Here is a 21,473-nt window from a genome sequence, read left to right on the forward strand (position 1 = left end):
AGCTCTTGCCTTTGTGTGGCAATAGCATCCTCCATCTCAATTTCGGCACTCTTTGCAGCAAACTCTGCAGCACATTTTGCCCTTTTTGCTGTGACATTTTTTTGTTCTGAGGAATGGCTTGAGGGGGAGCTACAAACAGTAGGTTTGAAGATTCTAGTCCTGAATATGGACTGGGCATACTCTATGTCTAGCACCTTATCGAGTCTCGCTGCTTCTGCTTCAGCATCAAACTCCTCTAGTCCTACTTCACTCATGCGTACACTCATAAGCTCCATCGACCTCCTTGTTGCTGCTACACAACAGAAATACCATTCAAAACAATTACTCAGGTCTGCGGTGGTGTAGCGGACTAAGCATCGGCTTTGTGTCAATGCAGCTGCCTACTGGGGACTGAGGTTCGCGACTTGGTCTCATCAGATCCGACTATGGCCAGACTCGATGAAGCAGCAATAATTGGCAACACTGTCTTCGGGAGGGGGCAGAGTCAGCTTGTGTTCATCACATGACTGCGTCTGTGTGTGTGTCGGAAAAAAGCAGTGGTGTGGCCTCGATTCGCCTTGTCACGAAAGTGGCAAGGCATCTCCTTCGAGACTGCCGGCTGAGGATATGCAGTTGGCGAACGCATGCAGTACGAGGGCGGGTGTTTGAACTAAAATAGGAAGCAATTGGCCACTAAATGGGGAGAGAATGAAAAATCAGAAATACTTTTTTTTAAAAATGACTCAATCAAATATCACGTCCAAAAGTACATTAAAAACAAAGAATCAAATGAATAACATTACCGTGTGCGCCTTAGACATGTGTAGAATGTGGGTCCCTCTTGTTTCCTTGACCCAAAATTACCCATAATGCATTATGTAGATGAACTCTGAACTCACTCTGAAATCATGTGACCCATACTTTTTTAACCAATATTATTGTCATCATGTTTGAAAAGCCTTAAACTCAGATAATCATGTGTATTTTTTAACCGAACATAAAATAAAAATCGCACACACAAAAAAAGTGTCTCACTTTCTGAGACCACCACAGCCCCTAAAATAAACACACCACACTGAACCACTGACTGGGCGGAGGCATGATAATCAATAGAAAGTAGAAACAAAAGATAAAATTTGACCAATAAGATGTAAACCAATTTAAAGCAGTCCTTGAGTTTCCAACTCAATAACTCAATTCGCAGTGATCAATACTGAGTGATTAGTGTGGTCTTTTTCTTTCTTTTTTTTAAGTTTGGTTCAATTTGGTTTTAGAAACGTGTTTGCTACATTTATTCTATTCTTCTTTTTTTTTTTACTACTACTACTACTTTCGGCTGCTCCCGTTAGGGGTCGCCACAGCGGATCATCCGTTTCCATTTCTTTCTGTCTTCTGCGTCTTCCTCTGTCACACCAGCCCCCTGCATGTCTTCCCTCACCACATCCATAAACCTCCTCTTTGGCCTTCCTCTTCTCTTCCCTGGCAGCTCCATATTCAGCATCCTTCTCCCAATATACTCAGCATTTCTCCTCCACACATGTCCAAGCCATCTCAATCTTGCCTCTCTTGCTTTGTCTCCAAACCGTCCAACCTGAGCGGTCCCTCTAATATAATCATTCCTAATCCTGTCCTTCTTCGTTACTCCCAGTGAAAATCTTAGCATCTTCAACTCTGCCACCTCCAGCTCCGCCTCCTGTCTTTTTGTCAGTGCCACTGTCTCCAAACCATATAACATAGCTCAGGGGTGCCCACAATTTTTTGACTCGTGAGCTACTTTTAAAATGACCAGGTCAAAATGATCTACTCATATTAAAAATAATAATAAAAATACTCAATACATGTTTTACATATATATGAACATTTATATGCAGTGTGTGTATTTATATACATGTTGTGTTACATATACAGTATTGCAATGGATTTGCATTTATATTGAACCTTACACAGGCAATAATCATACCAAGCATTTGCTACTACACTATGTTGAAATTGCATCACTTGCCTGAACCTTTACAGCTGTGGTAAATAGATTTGTGATCTCTACCTCTCTACTCTGAGGATGACCTGCACTGGAGGGAGTCAGACAGGGTTGCATAGTTCGGACAGTAGCTGCTGGTAGCCAGCCTCAAGCAGGCCTCCAAATGATCATCTGTCATGGTGGAACGGTATTTGGACTTGATAATCTTCATGTGAGAAAAGGCTGACTCACACAAATAAGAAGAGCCGAATAATGCCGTCAAGGAGGTTGCGCATTTCCTCATGTTTGGGTACTTGTCCTCTTTAAGTAAGTTCCAAAACTTACACAATTGGGCCGTATCACTTATGTCCGTAGACTCGTCCAATTGTAGTGAGAAACACTCACAGTCCACGATGTCCCTCCAAAGCTGCTGTGTCAAATCATCGCCCATCACTTCACAGCGCCTTGTGATGGAATCTCTTGATAACTGGAGAGCTTTGATTGAAGATATTATTTCTGATTTGTTTTTAAAGTCCCGAAACAACGAATCTGCTGCCTCAAGGAAGGCCTCTTTCATCATCTCTCCATCTTGGAAGGCTTTCTTATGCTTAATGATGGAGTGACTCACCCATAAAGATACTTCGGTGGCTGCCTTTGCCTTTGAATTCGGCTGCGTGAAAAGTGACTGCTGGGTGATTAACTGCGATTTTAGTTCCCTCACCTTTCTCTTTCTAAGCTCGCTTTTCGGAGGGAAGTCATTGTCATAGTTTTTATGAACAGTTCGAAAGTGCCTCTCCACATTTCCTTTCTTTGGGATAGCAATGCTAGACTGACAGATGAGACAAACGCATTTGGAATAAGACACGGTGGAAAAAAAGTCCTCCTCCCATTCCACATGGAAATGGTACGTTTTCTGTTTCTTGCTAGGTCCGGCTCCCCCACTCATTTTTGTTTTGTTTCACTTTTTAGTATTGTTTTTTTAGAGAGTTGAACTAGCTAGCTCGATGCAGTTCTGCGTTAGCTCACGTTGTGGGCATGTGAACTTCAAGGTACGTTAGAGAAGGGCTCTGGTTGTTATGGTAACCTAATGTAACAAAGTTTTAGGTTCCACTCTAGAATCTTTGGTTTTAGGCAACAGCAGACTGGCCGTCCTTTACATCAATCAAAAAGCAAATGCCAAATGGAGGACAGATGATAGGCTAATGTCTTGAAAAAAAATATATATAGTGTAACGTGCATGGATAAGAAGACACGCTGGCCGCTGGCTGGCGGGTCTGACCCTTTAGTCGAGCGGTTAGCGATGTCTCCTGCGGTGCGGGCGACACAGGTTCGCTTCCCGGCCACGGCAGTTCCTGTGGTTGCGTTGTCCCCCGAATTCGCTACAATATGTTTTTTTGGAATGTCATGGAGATCTACTGGCACTGCCTTCGCGATCTACTGGTCGATCGCGATCGACGTAGTGGGCGCCCCTGACATAGCTGGTCTCACAACCATCTTGTAAACTTTCCCTTTAACTCTTGCTGGTACCCTTCTGTCGCAAATCACTCCTGACACTCTTCTCCACCCACTCCACCCTGCCTGCACTCTTTTTCACCTCTCTACTGCACTCCCCTTTACTTTGGACAGTTGACCCCAAGTATTTAAACTCAAATGCCTTTGTCACCTCCACTCCTTGCATCCTGACCATTCCACTGTCCTCTCTCTCATTCACGCATAGGTATTCCGTCTTGCTCCTACTTACTTTCATTCCTCTTCTCTCCAGTGCATACCTCCACCTCTCCAGGCTCTCCTCAACCTGCACCCTACTCTCGCTACAGATCACAATGTCATCCGCGAACATCATCGTCCATGGAGACTCCTGCCTGATCTTGTCCGTCAACCTGTCCATCACCATTGCAAACAAGAAAGGGCTCAGAGCCGATCCTTGATGTAATCCCACCTCCACCTTGAACCCATCTGTCATTCCAACCGCACACCTCACCAATGTCACACTTCCCTCATACGTATCCTGCACCGCTCCTACATACTTCTCTGCAACTCCTGACTTCCTCATACAATACCACACCTCCTCTCTCGGCACTCGGTCATAAGCTTTCTCTAAATCTACAAAGACACAATGCAACTCTTTCTGGCCTTCTCTATACTTCTCAATCAACATTCTCAAAGCAAACATCGCATCTGTGGTGCTCTTTCGTGGCATGAAACCATACTGCTGCTCGCTGATCATCACCTCTCCTCTTAACCTAGCTTCTATCACTCTTTCCCAAATCTTCATGCTGTGGCTGATCAACTTTATACCTCTGTAGTTGTTACAGTTCTGCACATTGCCCTTGTTCTTGAAAATCGGTACCAGCATGCTTCTTCTCCACTCCTCAGGCATCCTCTCACTTTCCAGGATTGTGTTAAACAATCTAGTTAAAAACTCCACTGCCATCTCTCCTAAACATCTCCATGCCTCCACAGGTATGTCATCAGGACCAACTGCCTTTCCACTCTTCATCCTCTTCATAGCTGCCCTCACTTCCTCCTTGTTAATCCACTGAACTTCCTGATTCACTATCCCTACATCATCCAACCTTCTCTCTCTCTCATTTTCTTCATTCATCAGCCCCTCAAAGTATTCCTTCGACCTTCTTAGCACACTCTCCTTGCTTGTCAGCACATTTCCATTTCTATCCTTGATCGCCCTAACTTGCTGCACATCCTTTGCAGCTTGGTCCCTCTGTCTAGCCAATCGGTACAAGTCCTTTTCTCCTTCCTTAGTGTCTAACCTGTCATACAACTCACCATACGCCTTTTCCTTTGCCTTTGCCACCTCTCTCTTTGCTTTACGCTGCATCTCCTTGTACTCCTGTCTACTTTCTTCATCTCTCTTACTATCCCACTTCTTCTTTGCCAACCTTTTCCTCTGTATAATGTGCTGTACTTCCTCATTCCACCACCAAGTCTCCTTGTCTTCCTTCCTCTGTCCTGATGACACACCAAGTACCTTCCTAGCTGTCTCCCTCACTATTTTTGCAGTGGTTGTCCAGCCATCTGGCAACTCTTCACTACCACCCAGTGCCTGTCTTAACTCCTGCCTGAACTCCACACAACAGTCTTCCTTCTTCAACTTGCACCATTTGATCTTCGGCTGTGTCTTCACTCGCTTCCTCTTCTTGGTCTCCAAAGTCATCCTACAGACCACCATCCAATGCTGCCTAGCTACGTTCTCCCCTGTCACCACCTTGCAGTCTCCAATCCCTTTTAGATGGCGCCTTCTACATAAGATATAGTCCACCTGTGTGCACTTTCCTCCACTCTTGTACGTCACCCTGTGTTCCTCCCTCTTCTTGAAATATGTATTTTCCACAGCCATTTCCATCCTTTTCGCAAAATCGACCACCATCTGTCCTTCCACATTTCTCTTCTTGACTCCATACCTTCCCATCACCTCCTCATCACCTCTGTTCCCTTCACCAACATGTCCATTGAAGTCCGCTCCAATCACCACTCTCTCCTCCTTGGGTACCCTCTCCACCATGTCGTCCAATTCACTCCAGAATTCTTTTTCATCCATCTCACACCCAACTTGCGGGGCATATGTGCTGATAACATTCAGCAATAAACCTTCAATTTCCAGCTTCATACTCATCACTCTGTCTGACACTCTCTTCACCTCCAGCACGCTCTTGACATACTCTTCCTTCAGAATTACCCCTACCCCATTACTCCTCCCATTCACACCATGGTAGAAGAGTTTAAACCCACCTCCGATACTCCTGGCCTTACTCCCCTTCCACCTGGTCTCTTGCACACACAGTATGCCTACCTTTCTTCTTTCCATCATGTCAGCCAGCTCTCTCCCTTTACCAGTCATAGTGCCAACATTCAAAGTTCCAACTCTCACCTCCACATGCCTACCCTTCCTCCTCTCTAGCTGCCTCTGGACATGCTTTCCCCCTCTCCTTCTCCTTCGCCCAACATTAGCATAGTTTCCACCGACACCCTGCTGGTTAACAGTACCGGTGGCGGTCGTTGGTAACCCGGGCCTCAACCGATCTGGTATGTAAGTCTTATTTATGATCCGCATATTTGATTTGGCAAAGATTTTACGCCGGATGCCCTTCCTGACGCAACCCTCCCCATTTGTCCGGGCTTGGGACCGGCACTAAGGATGCACTGGCTTGTGCATCCTCAGTGGCTGGGTTCTTTTTTCTTTTCTTTTTTTTACTATGACCAGTAAAACTGTTTTTTGAAGAAGTTGTCAACCTTTTTAAATTAATAGGTCCAAATACCTTGAAGATGGTATAAATTCGAACCAATATGTACAATATTTATTTTTATGTAGTCATATATTTGATATTTATTTTATGAACCTAAACAAAACTTTTCCCAGATCAAAATGAATAAAAAAAATCACTCAGCACTAGTCATTTTTGATGGCATATGTATCAATTGTATCAAAAGCTGCACTTAGATCAGGAAAAGCCAATACAGCACACTCACTGGCGTCAGTGTTCATCAGGTTGTCATGCAGATTGAAATGTATTGAACATATTGTTTGCTACTGCTGTGAGAAGTTGTATTTTCATGAAAGGAAGCTTTGAGGACTGATGGGTCAAAACCAGGTTTTTTTCTTGAAGAAGCTGAAGACAGGCAATTAGGAAATAGTCTGTACCACAGCCAGAAAACTGAGAACTATTAGGCCTGATAATAGAATGTTTCAACCGAAATTAACTCTGACATTATTTTCCCATATTACCCTAACATTGTGTATCCTCTCATCTCTAGTGCTGGAAGGAAGCGAACAGCTTCCATGTGTGTGTGACCTCCTACAAACTGTTGCTTAAGGACCAGAGCCACTTCGTGAGGAGAAGGTGGCGGCACCTAGTCCTTGATGAGGTGCAGCACATTAAAAACATGACAGAGAAACATTGGGAAATCATCTTTGCTCTGAAAAGGTAAGCTGTGCCTGATCTGTCCTTGGTTTGTCAAAATGTCATCTGAATCAAGGATGATTTTTCAACTTTTTTCCTTGCATGGTTTTTTTTTTTTTTTTGGAGTCCCAACTGTTCACATTTGTCCAGTAACATTGGCATATCTAATTGGTAGATATAATTCCCCCCAACCCAATACAAGAAAGCCAAATTGGCTTCCCTTCTGTTGACTTACCATCTTTTCCTCTGAGGCTAACCTTGGAACACAATACTCTTTCACAACACACATAAGCCGTGTTTCCCGTACTGTATTTCTATGCGCATTTTGAAGTATTGCATTAGAAAATGTTCATGGAAGGGCACCCTGGTGGCTCACCAGACCGCTGAGTCTTTACCGCAGTGGCCTGGGTTCGAATCTGGCCCGGGCCCTTTGCTGCATGTCATCCCCTCTCTCTCCCCTGCCTTTCCTGTCTCTCTCTCTCTCTCTCTACTATCACTATCCAGTAAAGCCAGAAAATGCTCCCAAAAAAAAAAGCATCATGGAAACGGCAAAATTTGAAAAAACTTCCTCAATTTTGCAAAAATGTTTTTACGTGGGGCATCCAGGTAGCGTGGCGGTCTATTCCATTGCCTACCAACACAGGGATTGCCAGTTCGAATCCCCGTGTCACTTCTGGCTTGGTCGAGCGTCCCTACAGACACAATTGGCTGTGTCTACGGGTGGGAAGCCAGATGTGGGTATGTGTCCTGGGCCACTCTTTCGCCACTGTCACTAACGCCTCCTCTGGTTCGGTCGGGGCGCCTGTTCAGGGGGAGGGGGAACTGTGAATAGTGGGAATAGTGTTATCCTCCCATGCGCTACGTCCCCCTGGCGAAACTCCTCACTGTCAGGTGAAAAGAAGCAACTGGCGACTCCAGAAGGCATGTGGTAGTTTGCAGCCCTCCCCAGCTTGGCAGAGGGGGTGGAGCAGTGACCAGAATGGCTTGGAAGAGTGGGGTAATTGGCCGGATACAACTGGGAAGAAAACGGGGGGAATCCCCTCCCTAAAAAAAATTGTTTTTACGCTCTCTTGAGGTGGCTTTTTCCTTTTTCGAAAAAGAGTTAATGCGTTAAATGGGAGATGGAAACACCTTTGCTGAGTAAGTTCTGACATAGTGAACATTTAACTCCCATGATTGATCAGCCATTTCTGCTGTCGTGTCTTCCCGGATATTCCTGTAACACGCATTTCTTTGTCTTCATCACCGGACAGCATGAAACATGGCCAGTAATAGCTGACATGAAAGAACAATTACAACTTTCCTAATTGAAACAAATTCCTGAAGACTTCTCTCCATTTCCTCACGTAGATTGCCAATGTGACTGGTTTTGTTTCTAGTTCGTAACCTCTACTTCTTTTACTCAGTTTATTACAGCCATGCTTGACATAACCTATACCACCAACATCTGATGAAACTATGCTTTTCCTGGCCGAGTTTATTCACTCCAAACCAGTTAATGGAAATGCACCTAATTCTTTTTTGCAACATTTCAAAAGTTCGCTTGAAATTTGCTTGAAAATTAATGGAAACATGGCTACTGACTAACATTTACACACATTGCAGTTTGGAGGGGCGCTGTTCTACCAGTGTGAAGAAAGTGAGAAATGAGGCAGAGATAACAGCGACATGTTACATAATACAAATACAGTACATAGAATGAGGAAAAGATAATTATTTAATGTTTTTAGTAAAATCACAATGACAGTTTAGTTAGTAGGAAAAGCCTGGCCTCCTTTTGCATCCAGGAGAAAATGCCACTGGTAAAGAACTGTTTTGGGGAGCAATACTCACCTCTAAGATTAATATGGGGAGCAGCTGCTCCCCTTGCTCCATTGGTTAGGTGCTTATGGTTGTCAGATATATGTATTTTTATCTCTGCCAGGCAGTAGCCAGGAGGGGATTATGTGTTTGGTCATGTGCGTGTCCATGTGTGTGTATCTGTCTGCAGCTAATCTCACAATCTACTGGACCTATCAGCCTAAACTTTATGTGCACAGTTATGACTGTATGATGAAGAAGCTCTCGTGGTTGCAGTGATTCAAAACCTTCAAAAAACATTTGTTCTTGTTATTGCCACTCCCTCTCTTCATTCACTCTCTAACTGACTAATGCTAGTGTGGCTGCCCGATCTGAGTCAGCCGTGTGCATGCACGACTCACATCTATGGTTGAGTCAGATCAGGTAGCGACAGTGTCAAAACCAAAACATTATGTATTTGGATATGAGTCTTTATAATAAATGAGAAGTCGATCATATTTCGCAAGCCAGCAAATCATTCACTGCAGATCTCAGCACAGGAGAACTGGAGGAATACTTGATGAACCAAAAATAATTCACCTTATTCACCTCGCCACCACACAGAAGTGCCATAGTCTCCAATGTTAAAACTTTGCTATAAAAATTAATTTCAAGAGTAGGATTAATCACAGTCACTGCTGGAAATCATCTCAGTAGCTACAATAAAAAATAGCTACAATAAAAAATGTCCCATGTCTTACTGTTTTATGAATGAAAGTCAATCAGCAGAGCAGCCATTTGCCATGATTCATTTTATGTCTTGAAAACCGTGAGTTAAACTTTTTTTTTTCTTTTTCCCCCTTTTTCTCCCCAATTGTATCTGGCCAATTACCCCACTCTTCCGAGCTGACCCGATCGCTGCTCCACCCCCTCTGCCAATCCAGGGAGGGTTGCAGACTACAACATGCCTTCTCCAATACATGTGGAGTCGCCAGCCATTTTTTTTTCACCTGACAGTTAAGAGTTTTGCCAGGGGGACATAGCGTGTGGGAGGATCACACTATTCCCCCCAGTTTCCCCTCTCCCCTGAACAGGCACCTGACTGACAAGAAGAGGTGCTAGTGCAGCAACCAGGACACATACCCACATTCGGCTTGCCATTGTGTCTGTAGGGGCGCCCAACCAAGCCGGAGGTAACACAAGGATTCGAATTGGCAATCCCCTTGTTGGTAGGCAACGAAATAGACCACCACGCTAACCAGATGCTCGCGGTTAAAACACATTTGAACTCTTTTTATAAGGGCTTTGAAATTATGATAGCCTGATCTCTGTCATTTCATGTCAGACTTTGTCGCTTTTGTACGAGGGTCCGCCGAGGTGCTTCACGTCCACAGACTGACAGGCAAAAAGTTTTTATTAGGTAGATGTTTTAGCTTGATTGCTGCACATTAACACCCCCCCCCCCCTGTATTTTCCATTCAATCTACATTGGCACTGCGCAGCTCTTTATAATGGCAGGAAAAAGGAAAAACACTGGTTTCTCTGTCTGCATGTGCGTGTATTTCCCTTCTGTAAGGTGAAAAAAGGTGGTTTGTTGCCAAGTTCGAACACCTGCAGAAGGGGAGATACATACGCCCGCTGGAGATTTGTACCCTACTGGGGGCACTCCTCTAGTTTATGGTTGCATCCATATGTTGCAAGAACCACTAAGATCTGATTTATAGAAACAAATATGTCTTTTTTTCTTTCTCTCTGAATTTACTTTTTTGTATGTTGCTATTTGACCAAGACAAAGCCCTGAGTTTTCCTAGTGTGTCTTCCAGTGAGCAGAGGATCCTCCTCCTCAGCTCTCCTCTCCAGAATACTCTGAAGGAACTATGGACCATGATTCACTTCCTCCTACCAGGAATCACCAGGCCCTACTCAGACTTCCCTGTCAAGGCAGGCACTGACCAGAATCAGGACTACTGCCACAAACTGGTCATCCGCCTGCACAGGGTTTGTATCACACCTCCCAATCCATCTGCATGCTTTATCCTGTCAATAACCAAAGGAACAAATGGTTTCATTTTGATATTATAGTTGATTATGAAATTTTCACATGCCCTGTAGATGATCCAGCCCTTCATCTTGAGGCGTTCCAAAAGGGATGTAGAGAAGCAGCTCCCCAAGAAGTATGAGCACATTCTCAAATGCCGCCTGTCCAGCAGACAGAAGAACCTTTATGAGGACATCCTCACTCAACCAGGGTGAGATAGGTGTTTCACAGACAGTTTGACTGGCTTTAGTTTCAAGCCAAGGTATTGATTGCCTGGCTTCCCGTGAGATGTATTTGATTTGAACTGCAATAGAATGGGTTCCACTTAGGGATGAGGGTTTAATAATACTTTTCAAATCATTGATTTATTACATATTATTATGTCCAAATAATTTAATAACATTTAGTTACTATTTACCCAAATATGCTTTACTCAGTTAAATGCCAGTACCAACACGCTTAGAAACACAGTTTAAAGTTATCAAAGTTTACTTTTCTGTTAGGGAATTCTGTTTTTGGCTCAGGCTGTAGGGCCTGATAGGAGAACACAGCTGTCTTTTCAGTAGAAAACATGACGCTGTGGCTTCCTTTCACCCCTGCTGCTTTGGAAGCAATACTGAGATAATTCTATTACTTACCAGAGTACATAAATACCTGGTGTAAAGTGAACACAGAGGAAGAATATAACGTATAGTGACCGGTAAGGCTAGTAACTTGTTCAAGACTTTTATGCAATCTAAAGACACAACAAGTCATTTGCTAACTTTGCGAGGATAGGGTATGAAAGGCTTCGCATCGATGGGTCTTTCAAATGTTTTGGATAATTGCTAGAATACTTAAAAAGTCTGGCTTAGAGTAGACATCCAAACGTCCTGGTTAAAATGTGTCTTTGTTTTGAGGCATGTTTCATCCTTGTCTTTTCTTTCTTAATGTCTCCTTTAGAGCCCAGGAGGCTTTAAAGACGGGCCACTTTGTTAGTGTGCTTCAGGTCCTAATGCAGCTGCAGCGGGTATGTAATCACCCAGACCTGGTAGTCTCCAGAGACATGGGCAGCTCGTACTTCTGTTCTTCCCTGCAGTATAACACCCCATCGCTGGTGTTGGAAGCACTGCAGAATGACCCTTGGAAGGTAAATGATCTTCATGCATAGATTAAGGAAGCAAGAATCCAGGTAGACTTGTTTGACCTGAGTCATCTACCCATATTGCTTTGTGTGATAAGAACTTGATTCCCTGGGCAGGTAAAGTTTGTTATTTTTTTATTATTGATTGATATCTCACATTGTATTTTTCTATTGTATGCATCTCTTCCCCTTGCTAGATGGCAGACCTGTCGATATTCGACCTGATAAGCAATGAAAACAGACTGACTCGCTATCAGACTGAAGAGGCTGTTCCAAAACTGAAGATCACAGAGAAGCTCATTGAGGAGATCCACAGTGCTCCAGATCCACCTCCGCGGCCCAAGCCATGCAAGATTAAGCCAATGAGGTTAGCCCTGTACCTTTAACCTTTTTGTGAACCTCATTTGGTACCTAGGGTATGAGTTGCCTGTGTTTTTTTTGTTTTTGTTTCTGTTTTTTTGTTGTTTTTTTTTGGATATATGTGTTAGTTTGAATATGTGTGTTCTTGTAGTTCTTAAATGTGTTTTTGTCTGTATGTTGCACTGCTGTGTGCTGAGGGAAACGGCATTTTGTTTCACTTCATGTGCGCAAGTACATGAGGTGAAATGACAAAGTGTTCCTGTGCCTGATTCCTGATTAATTATGATACTAGCTTTTAAGCTAATTTATTTTATTTTTTTAAATATAGCAACAGGCATGGGTGCAAATCCATGAATACTGGGATGGCGTCCAGCGCTTTACCTGTGCCGCCGTCCATAGGGTTAATGCTTGTGTCAGGAAGGGCATCCGATGTAAAATTTTGCCAAATCATTATGCGGATTGACAAGGCCATACCGGATCAGTCGAGGCGCCATATGGGATTGGCTGAGGCCCGGGTTAACAACAGCCGTCATTGGTGCTGTGCCCTCACAGGGTACCGATGAAAACTGTGCAAGCCGCTGCGGCGACCCATGAGAAACGGGGAACAAGCTGAAAGAAGAAGATTTTGTTTTCTAAATCATAACAGCACTTGATATCCACCAGATGATGATGATGATTGTAATGTGTCTTGTTATTTTCTACATTAACACTTAATATACTTGGAAAATTATTATTAATGCTTAAATAATTCTTCCTTTTTCCTTTGTTTGGTTGAACAGATTGTTTCAGCCAGTGCAGTATGGCACAAAGCCAGAAGGGCGCCTGGTTGCCATTACCAGTTGTGCAGGCCAGCGTCTTCCAACCACCACTCCCATTACTACAACTGCTGCTGCCACTATCAGCCAACCATCCCAAACCAGAGGCAAGTCCCCTGTCACCACTACAACTACTACAGCCACTACTCAAGGTAAGAGCACACGTTGGCTCATCACCTGCCTCACACCACGCCACTAATACCTTGAAATCGTGTTGGTGTTTTGAGAAGGGGTGGTACTCAGAACAGGAAACTACCTTTTAGTCAATTGCCTCAACAGCTGATGGTTTACAGAGCCAACTAATATAATTAACTAACAGCAAAAGTGTTTGTCAACATAAAGGTAACCAGAATATCTGTGTGGAGTTGGCTACCTCACCAGGCAGAGCACGATATTTTCCAAAATGTGGCGGGTGTGGAATTTCCTGTCCTGGTTATAATGCCTGCATGTTTGCAGTGTTTGGTGTGAATAATGTGCTTCATGAATGTGATGCTATCATGCGAGAACTCAAATGCACATGGTTTACACTATCATATTTACATAATGCATACATTGTGTTTTTACACTATCAATACCTTACATTTTTAACATAAATATATATGGTGTATTTTATCAGAGAATGAATGCTGAAGATTCAAAAATGACAGAAGTGCCATTGATGGCAAGGTTTTGTACAGCTCTACTGGTATTTTTCCATCCCTCTACTGTTCGCAGATTGTACAGCAGAGATGCACAGCTCAGCCAATCAAATGCTTCACTTATAGATAGTGGTGTTGTGGCGAGAAATGTTCTTTCCCAAAGTGGCTGGGTGGCCTGCCACCACAAGGAGTGGTACTACTGCCACAAGGTCTTTTATTTATTTATCCCCCCCCTTTCCCCCCCCAATTGTACTTGGCTAATTACCCTATTTTTCCGAGCTGTCCCGGTCGCTGCTCCACCACCTCTGCCGATCCGGGGGGGGTTGCAGACTACCACGTGCTTCCTCCAATACATGTGGAGTCGCCAGCTGCTTCTTTTCACCTGACAGTGAGGAGTTTCACCAGGGGGACGTAGCATGGGGAGGCTCACGCTATTCCACTCAGTTCCCCCTCCCCCCCGAACAGGCACGCTGACCGACCAGAGGAGGTGCTAGTGCAGCAACCAGGACACATACCCACATCTGGGCTCCCACCTACAGACACGGCCAATTGTGTCTGTAGGGACGCATGACCGAGCCGGAGGTGACACAGGGATTTGAACTGGCAATTTCCGTGTTTGTAGGCAATGGAATAGACCACTACGCTACCCGGATACCGGTCCTGTTCGCTGCACTAGCACCTCCTCTGGTCGATTGGGGCGCCTGTTCGGGGGGGAGGGTGAACTGGGGAGTATAGCGTGATCCCCCCACACGCTACGTCCCCCTAGCGAAACTCCTCACTGTCAGGTGAAAAGAAGCAGCTGGCGACTTCACATGTATTGGAGGAAGCATGTGGTAGTCTGCAGCCTTCCCTGGGGGGTGGCGCAGCGACTGGGACAGATTGGAAAATAGGGTAATTGGCCAAGTACAATTGGGGAGAAAATCCCCCCAAAAAAGAATGAGATATTTAATTTCATCTTATGATACATAGCTCAAGTCTCGCTGTAGACACAGCCTTGATGACCATAAGGCAACTTGCCAAAGAAGATGTAGAATGTTGCACTCAATCATGGCAGCACCCATGAGGATCCATGACTTCTTTTTTTTTATTTCATTTTATGTCATAAAATAAAATAACTCATTAAAAGCCTAAGAAACGATTTGAATCTTCATCATGCAAGTGCACATACTTGTAAATAAAAATCTGTGTTAGTAAACACTCACCGGCCACTTTATTAGGCACACCTGTCCAACTGCTCGTTAACGCAAATTTCTAATCAGCCAATCGCATGGCAGCAACTCAATGCATTTAGGCATGTAGACATGGTCAAGACGATCTGCTGCAGTTCAAACCGAGCGTCAGAATGGGGAAGAAAGGTGATTTAAGTGACTTTGAACGTGGCATGGTTGTTGGTGCCAGACGGGCTGGTCGGAGTATTTCAGAAGCTGCTGATCTGCTGGGATTTTCACGCACAACCATCTCTAGGGTTTACAGAGAATGGTCCGAAAAAGAGAAAATATCCAGTGAGCGGCAGTTCTGTGGGCAAAAATGCCTTGTTGATGCCAGAGGTCAGAGGAGAATGGCCAGACTGGTTCGAGCTGATAGAAAGGCAACAGTAACTCAAATAACCACTCATTACAACCGAGGTATGCAGAAGAGCATCTCTGAAAGCACAACAGATGGGCTACAGCAGCAGAAGACCACACCGGGTCACCTGTCAGCTAAGAACAGGAAACTGAGGCTACAATTCGCACAGGCTCACCAAAATTGGACAATAGAAGATTGGAAAAACGTTGCCTGGTCTGATGAGTCTCGATTTCTGCTGCGACATTCGGATGGTAGGGTCAGAATTTGGCATCAACAACATGAAAGCATGGATCCATCCTGCCTTGTATCAACGGTTCACGCTGGTGGTGGTGGTGTAATGGTGTGGGGGATATTTTCTTGGCACACTTTGGGCCCCTTAGTACCAATTGAGCATCGTGTCAACGCCACAGCCTACCTGAGTATTGTTGCTGACCATGTCCATCCCTTTATGACCACAGTGTTCCCATCTTCTGATGGCTACTTCCAGCAGGATAACGCGCCATGTCATAAAGCTCGAATCATCTCAGACTGGTTTCTTGAACATGACAATGAGTTCACTGTACTCAAATGGCCTCCACAGTCACCAGATCTCAATCCAATAGAGCACCTTTGGGATTTGGTGGACCGGGAGATTCGCATCATGGATGTGCAGCCGACAAATCTGCAGCAACTGCGTGATGCTATCATGTCAGTATGGACCAAACTCTCTGAGGAATGTTTCCAGTACCTTGTTGAATCTATGCCACGAAGGATTAAGGCAGTTCTGAAGGCAAAAGGGGGTCCAACCCGGTACTAGCAAGGTGTACCTAATAAAGTGGCCAGTGAGTGTATATGCACTTGTGTTCTCAGAGTGAGTGTGCAGCATTTTTGATAGGCTGATTTTAGTTAATGATAGGCTACATTGAGTTTAGCTGCTTTTGTAGCCTATGTCACAAGCACTATGCCATTCCAAAAAGAAAAGAAAAAATAGGTAGATATGGCAGTGGTATGTTTTTAGTTTAGATCTGTACCTGGAGTGGCAGCAGTGCTGTAGCTTTCCCCAAACTTTTTTTTTCTCTACAAAAAAAAAGAACCACATTCTATACTTTGGGCCTATCAGTATTTGTGTTTTATGTCGATTTTTGAATAAATTATCATATATTCCTATTTTTGCCATGCTATCAAGTTAGTGGTGTCACTCACTGTGGTGACCTACCGGTGGTGAATAAATATAGAGGAAATGCTGATGTAGTGCCTATGATGTGACTGTAACAGATAGTCCCATGCCCAACTCCCTTGTACTTTACAGCAGTCGGAACAGCTACTCAGAGAGCCCAGACTACCTCTTCTGTCAGCAGCAACACTGCCGCCTCTTCTGTAGCCTCCTCTGGGACCAGCGGCGTCGGGCAGCATGTGTTGGGGACTACCCCTGTGGCCCTAAACCAGGCTTTGGCTGGCACTGTTGTGGGCTCTATGACTCCCATCAACCAGCCTGGCATAGCACAGGTCCCCAGGCCAGCTGTAGCCCCCAGCCATGCCATCCAGCCCAGCTTACTGTCCCAGAGGCTGGTTCTTACATCCCAGGCCCAGGCACGGTTGCCTAGTAAGTGGCCTCCACCCCTCCCCTCCCTCCATCTCAACATTTTCCCTCCACTTCTGGCACAGCAGAATGGGCTGCTCTGAAATGAGGCCTATCCCAGGGACACTGCTGATGTGTGTTTCAGTCTTGTTGAAACAGCTTTTGTATATTCGTAAGCTCTGGAGTAAAATTTAACTTGATGAATAAATGGGGATCTCAGTTGTTTTTGTTTTTTTTTAGATTTATTTTTTGTTTATTGTTTAGGGTCTATTATTTTCAGTATTAAATAAAATTGATTGATTAAATGAGAGAAAGCTTTAAAATCAGAACTGTACTCATGTCAGCAGCATCTCCACGGCCTCAGCATTACCCAGTCTCTCTTGAAACCTGCATGTCCAATTTGGAAAAACCTACTTTTTTACACCACATGCACAATTATATGCACTTCCCTCCCTCCTTTAAAAATGATTATTTTTCCCCGCAGTTTACTAATATTCTTGTTACTTGCATCAGCCCGTCTACAGGAAGAAATCCCAAAGCTTTGGTTCTTACCTTTGTTTGTTTTTTCTTGATGGTATGGTTCCACTGTGGTGAGCATTGCCACAAAGCATGTGGACATGGTCCCACAAACTACCAGCCACAGACCACTCCCCGCCTCATGTGTGAACAGTGACACCTTTTCAATGTCAACACACAGCATCTAACTAAATAAAAAGGCAAATGCTTTACCAAAATGATCTTCGTTTCAGTGTTGGCAATTTGAAGATATACCAAGGATACATCAATTGATTAATATTTAAAACTCAATACTCATTGTTAAATTTACTTTTTTTTTTCCTTTTATTGTACATTTCTTGATTTTGTAAATTTTCGCTGTAACACTTGTACAGATCATTTTCCTTTCATGAAATTGGAATTATATCCATCCATTATCCAAACCGCTTATCCTGCTCTCAGGGTCGCGGGGATGCTGGAGCCTGTCCCAGCAGTCATTGGGCAGCTAGAACACCAGTGCTCTTAAAACTCCAAAAACATTTTGAATCTTTTTGATATCTTTAGATGCCAAGTATTTCAAAACGACTACAGTGTTGGTTTTAATATCTATGTATCTTTATCCTCCTATGGCCGGTGTGTTGCTGTTGGAAAGGGAGATGAGTGCAATCTGTCAAACATGTTTGTTTTATGCTCTCTATTCTACCAAGGACTGCCTTTTTAGTCAACTTTTTTTTTCCTCCTTAGGGTTTCTAAAGAATAGGAGCTGCTATGGTTCTGTTCTGAAGGGCAGCTGTGCTCACTCAACTGATTAACCCACCCTGGTGCTGCATGACTTGTCTTTTCTCACCTTGTAACTAACTGATATGTTACATATTGTACACTATCTCTTGACTGGCTCTTGGATCCGTTGTCTTATGAGGTGTTTCTTTGTGTTTGTCTGTGTGTTTTCGGTCTTATTAAAGGTGGAGATGTGGTCAAGATTGCCCAGCTGGCCAACATAGCAGGCAGTCAGAACCGTATCTCCCAGCCCGAGACCCCTGTCACTCTACAGTTCCAGGGGAACAAGTTCACATTGTCACCCAGCCAGCTTCGACAGCTTACCACTGGACAGCCTTTGCAGCTCCAAGGTACACTCGGTAATGTACACACTATAGTCATCTTCTCCTTTCAGCTTTCTAAGCTTTCTTTTTTAGTCATTTTGTTTCAGAAAGTCAGTGTTTTGACTTTGACATCTATTTTCAGTCTTCAGTTAGTTGATTATTTTCATTTCTACATACCTTTGCAAACATTATCAGGAATTTGTACAATTTTATATCAAAGGCGGGGGCTTGCTGCTCAGCACGAGCAATTGTATGATGGTCTGCTGTGTGTTGTGGTGTTTTAAGGCAACATCCTGCAGATCGTGTCGGCTCCGGGCCAGCAGATCCTCAGGCCTCAGGGCTCCGTGGTTATGCAGACCATGCCACAACCAGTCTCGGTCTCTGGCTCCTCAGCTATACCTGGCACACCTCAGCCTGCCACCTCCTCAACACAACAAAGTAAGCCTTTCCCAGTAGATAACCCAATTTAGATTTCTGAACAACTACTGCTGATTCATTTTCATAACATTGTCTGATGTTGGTTTTAATGTAGCGTATTTTAAATCAGTTTTATAACATTTGAAATAGATTACAACGTTTGGCTGCTAACAGTTGAATCAAGTGGCCATACTTCTATATCAATTTACATGTTGTATATATGAGTTGGTAGATCACACTCTAAATAAAAACAAAATTAGGTTTTACATTAGCACCATAGACCCAAACACCATTTTTATTGCTAACTGATATCCTTTCTGTGATTTTTTTTTTAAATTATATTTATATATGTTTTTTTTTTTTTTTTTACTTTCTGTGTTTGTTTGCTAGATGTGGGTTTAACAACAAATGCCTCAGCAACTCCCACCAAGCCCACTGTTGCAGCTGCTGTTGCTTCTCAGGTCAGTATATTGTGTTGATGGAAGACATGGTTAGTTTTATAAGGATGTAAATGATTTTAAAGGATAGAACCATGTGTTTTTCACTTTTCAGGAGTCTTCAGAAGAGAAGACTCATCAGGTTAAAGAACGTCTGGGTCGTTTGTTTAAGGCCAACGAGCGACGCTGTAGCCGCAGTATGCTTTATGGGTCAGATCTACTGCAGGCCTGCATTGTTAGCTTAGAGCCCAGCCACTCTGCTCTCACTGCTGGAGGATGGAAATGGGTGGGCCGGGAAAGCTGTTTGAGGGCCAAAACGACCTGTGTAGCCACCACATCTCACTTAGACTCAGCCCTGCTCTCTACGAATGAGCGTCTGGAGGCAGGCAACAGGCTTGTCAAGAGGTACCTTGTTTCTCTGTGGAATGCTCTTGCCTGATGATTCAAGTAATAAACAGCTTTACTTTTTTACTAGTTTGTATGTTGGAGGGTTCCAAATAATTGAACATTTCCTTCCATGTCCACTTCCAGGTTGTCGTGTGTGGTGCCAGCTGTTGTAGCCCCGCTTCCCCACCTGTATGCAGCCAATCCCCCAGCTCCTTACAGCCTAGAGCAGAAGGCTTTCAGCTGTAGGCTCCAGCAGGCGGCTGCCGCTCACAGTGTTGATATCCACTGCCTGGCATCAAGGCGCCTCTTTCTCTTCCCTGACTTGCAGCTAATGCAGATGGACTCAGGTTAGCAGCAGCCTCCACCAGGCTTCACCTGTCTTACACAGGACTACACCATTTGGTTCTTGTGCTCCGTAGAATCTTTGGCATGCAAACCATTTTTGACACAATTTTCAATCATTAAAATAACTAATCAGAAAATGCTGTGTCCTCATGTATTACAATTGGATAGGCAGTTTGTTTAATGTTGATTCCATGTAAATGACAATTATGTAACCGGTTAACCAACTAGCCTAAAAAAATAAATTGACCAAACTGATGTAATGTAGATAGGAAGAGTAGGGTGTTCCCCTGGTGTCCTGGCAAAATTCCCAACCTGGCTTTCTCCATCTGGCCACCTAATCATCCCCCCATGTAATTGGCTCAATGATTCCTCCCTCTCCACCTCAAAATTATGTGTGGTAAGCATTCTTCTCGTACCCCCCCCCCTTATCCACCCCTAATGTGAGGCAGACTAAGGACCGAGCACTCGACCTGCTGTCCCCTCTTCTTGGAACTCCCTCCCCAAGCACATCAGACACTGCTGCGATCTGCCCACATTCAAGTCATTGATCAGGACTCACCTCTTCAGACTTGTTTCATGTGTAATTTATGTTGTGTTGCATGTTTTTGGTGTGTTGCTTTTAAGTTTATTCTTATTTATGTGAGGCATCTTTGGGTATGATGAAAAGCGCTATAGAAATAAAAAGGATTATTATTATTATTATTAAAATGGCTGCTGTGCTACACATTGGTGGTGGTTGAAGTGAGTTACCCCCTTCAATGTGAAGCACTTTGGGTGTCTAAAAAAGCGCTGTATAAATGCGATGATTATGATTTTATTATAGGTTTTATGAGGTTGTGCGCACCCTTGACTCCGTTGATTCTGCTCATCTTCGCTTTGCTCTGGTACCACTGGCACTGAAAGGAAAAAACAAGCTCTAATGTTCCAGTTTTACGCTCCGGTTCAGCTCATGGATTGTTTTCTGAATTTTTGTCTTAGTTGTAAGAATCATAAGATCCAATTTCTTAAAATTAGAATGCTTAAAGCATGGTCTTTATTATTTTATCATAAATGACAGTTTTCTAAGTCGCAGCTTAATGTTGAAACAGATTACTTCAATTCAAAAAGATTTTCATTTAAAAGACCAGTATATTGGACACCTCTTTGCACATCTCTAAATGTTTACAACTAGTCTATTAATCCTGTTTTTCCCTGATTATAATTTAATAATGTGCAGTCTTACTAAGCCCTCGTGTTTTTCAGTTGTTTAGTTACAGCTTTCTGACCACATTTTTGACCCCCTAAGGTAAATTGGAGGCCCTCGCCATTCTGCTCCAGAAGCTGAAGTCAGACAGTCGCCGTGTCCTTATTTTCACCCAGATGGTAAAGATGCTGGACATCCTGGAAGCCTTCCTAGATCACAGGCAGCTAACCTACGTGCGGGTGGATGAAAGCCTTACTGCTGAGGAACGACAGGTAAAAGACATTCTTTTAAATGAACACTTACCAACTAGACTTGACGGGAAGGATAATCGGTAAAGCGAAATCAGAATAACACGCATCATCATGCCTTCGTGATAC

The 21,473-nt window shown here is 43.8% G+C and overlaps 1 protein-coding gene across 1 annotated transcript in view; it reads left to right on the forward strand.

Moving 5' to 3' along the window:
* The window catches only part of ep400 (E1A binding protein p400), a 68,584-nt gene that overhangs the window by 25,314 nt on the left and 21,797 nt on the right, over positions 1-21,473 (forward strand). Inside the window, exons 17-29 of the mRNA XM_056291485.1 lie at positions 6,710-6,879; positions 10,458-10,632; positions 10,747-10,883; positions 11,615-11,801; positions 11,993-12,162; positions 12,935-13,122; positions 16,463-16,756; positions 18,190-18,354; positions 18,613-18,765; positions 19,135-19,205; positions 19,297-19,586; positions 19,713-19,915; positions 21,199-21,368. Coding sequence (XP_056147460.1) covers positions 6,710-6,879; positions 10,458-10,632; positions 10,747-10,883; positions 11,615-11,801; positions 11,993-12,162; positions 12,935-13,122; positions 16,463-16,756; positions 18,190-18,354; positions 18,613-18,765; positions 19,135-19,205; positions 19,297-19,586; positions 19,713-19,915; positions 21,199-21,368 — 2,373 coding nt within the window. The remainder of the gene's footprint in view (positions 1-6,709; positions 6,880-10,457; positions 10,633-10,746; positions 10,884-11,614; positions 11,802-11,992; positions 12,163-12,934; positions 13,123-16,462; positions 16,757-18,189; positions 18,355-18,612; positions 18,766-19,134; positions 19,206-19,296; positions 19,587-19,712; positions 19,916-21,198; positions 21,369-21,473) is intronic.

The sequence above is a fragment of the Lampris incognitus genome, chromosome 1 (genome assembly GCF_029633865.1).
Source record: "Lampris incognitus isolate fLamInc1 chromosome 1, fLamInc1.hap2, whole genome shotgun sequence".
NCBI classification, from domain to species: Eukaryota; Metazoa; Chordata; class Actinopteri; order Lampriformes; family Lampridae; genus Lampris; species Lampris incognitus.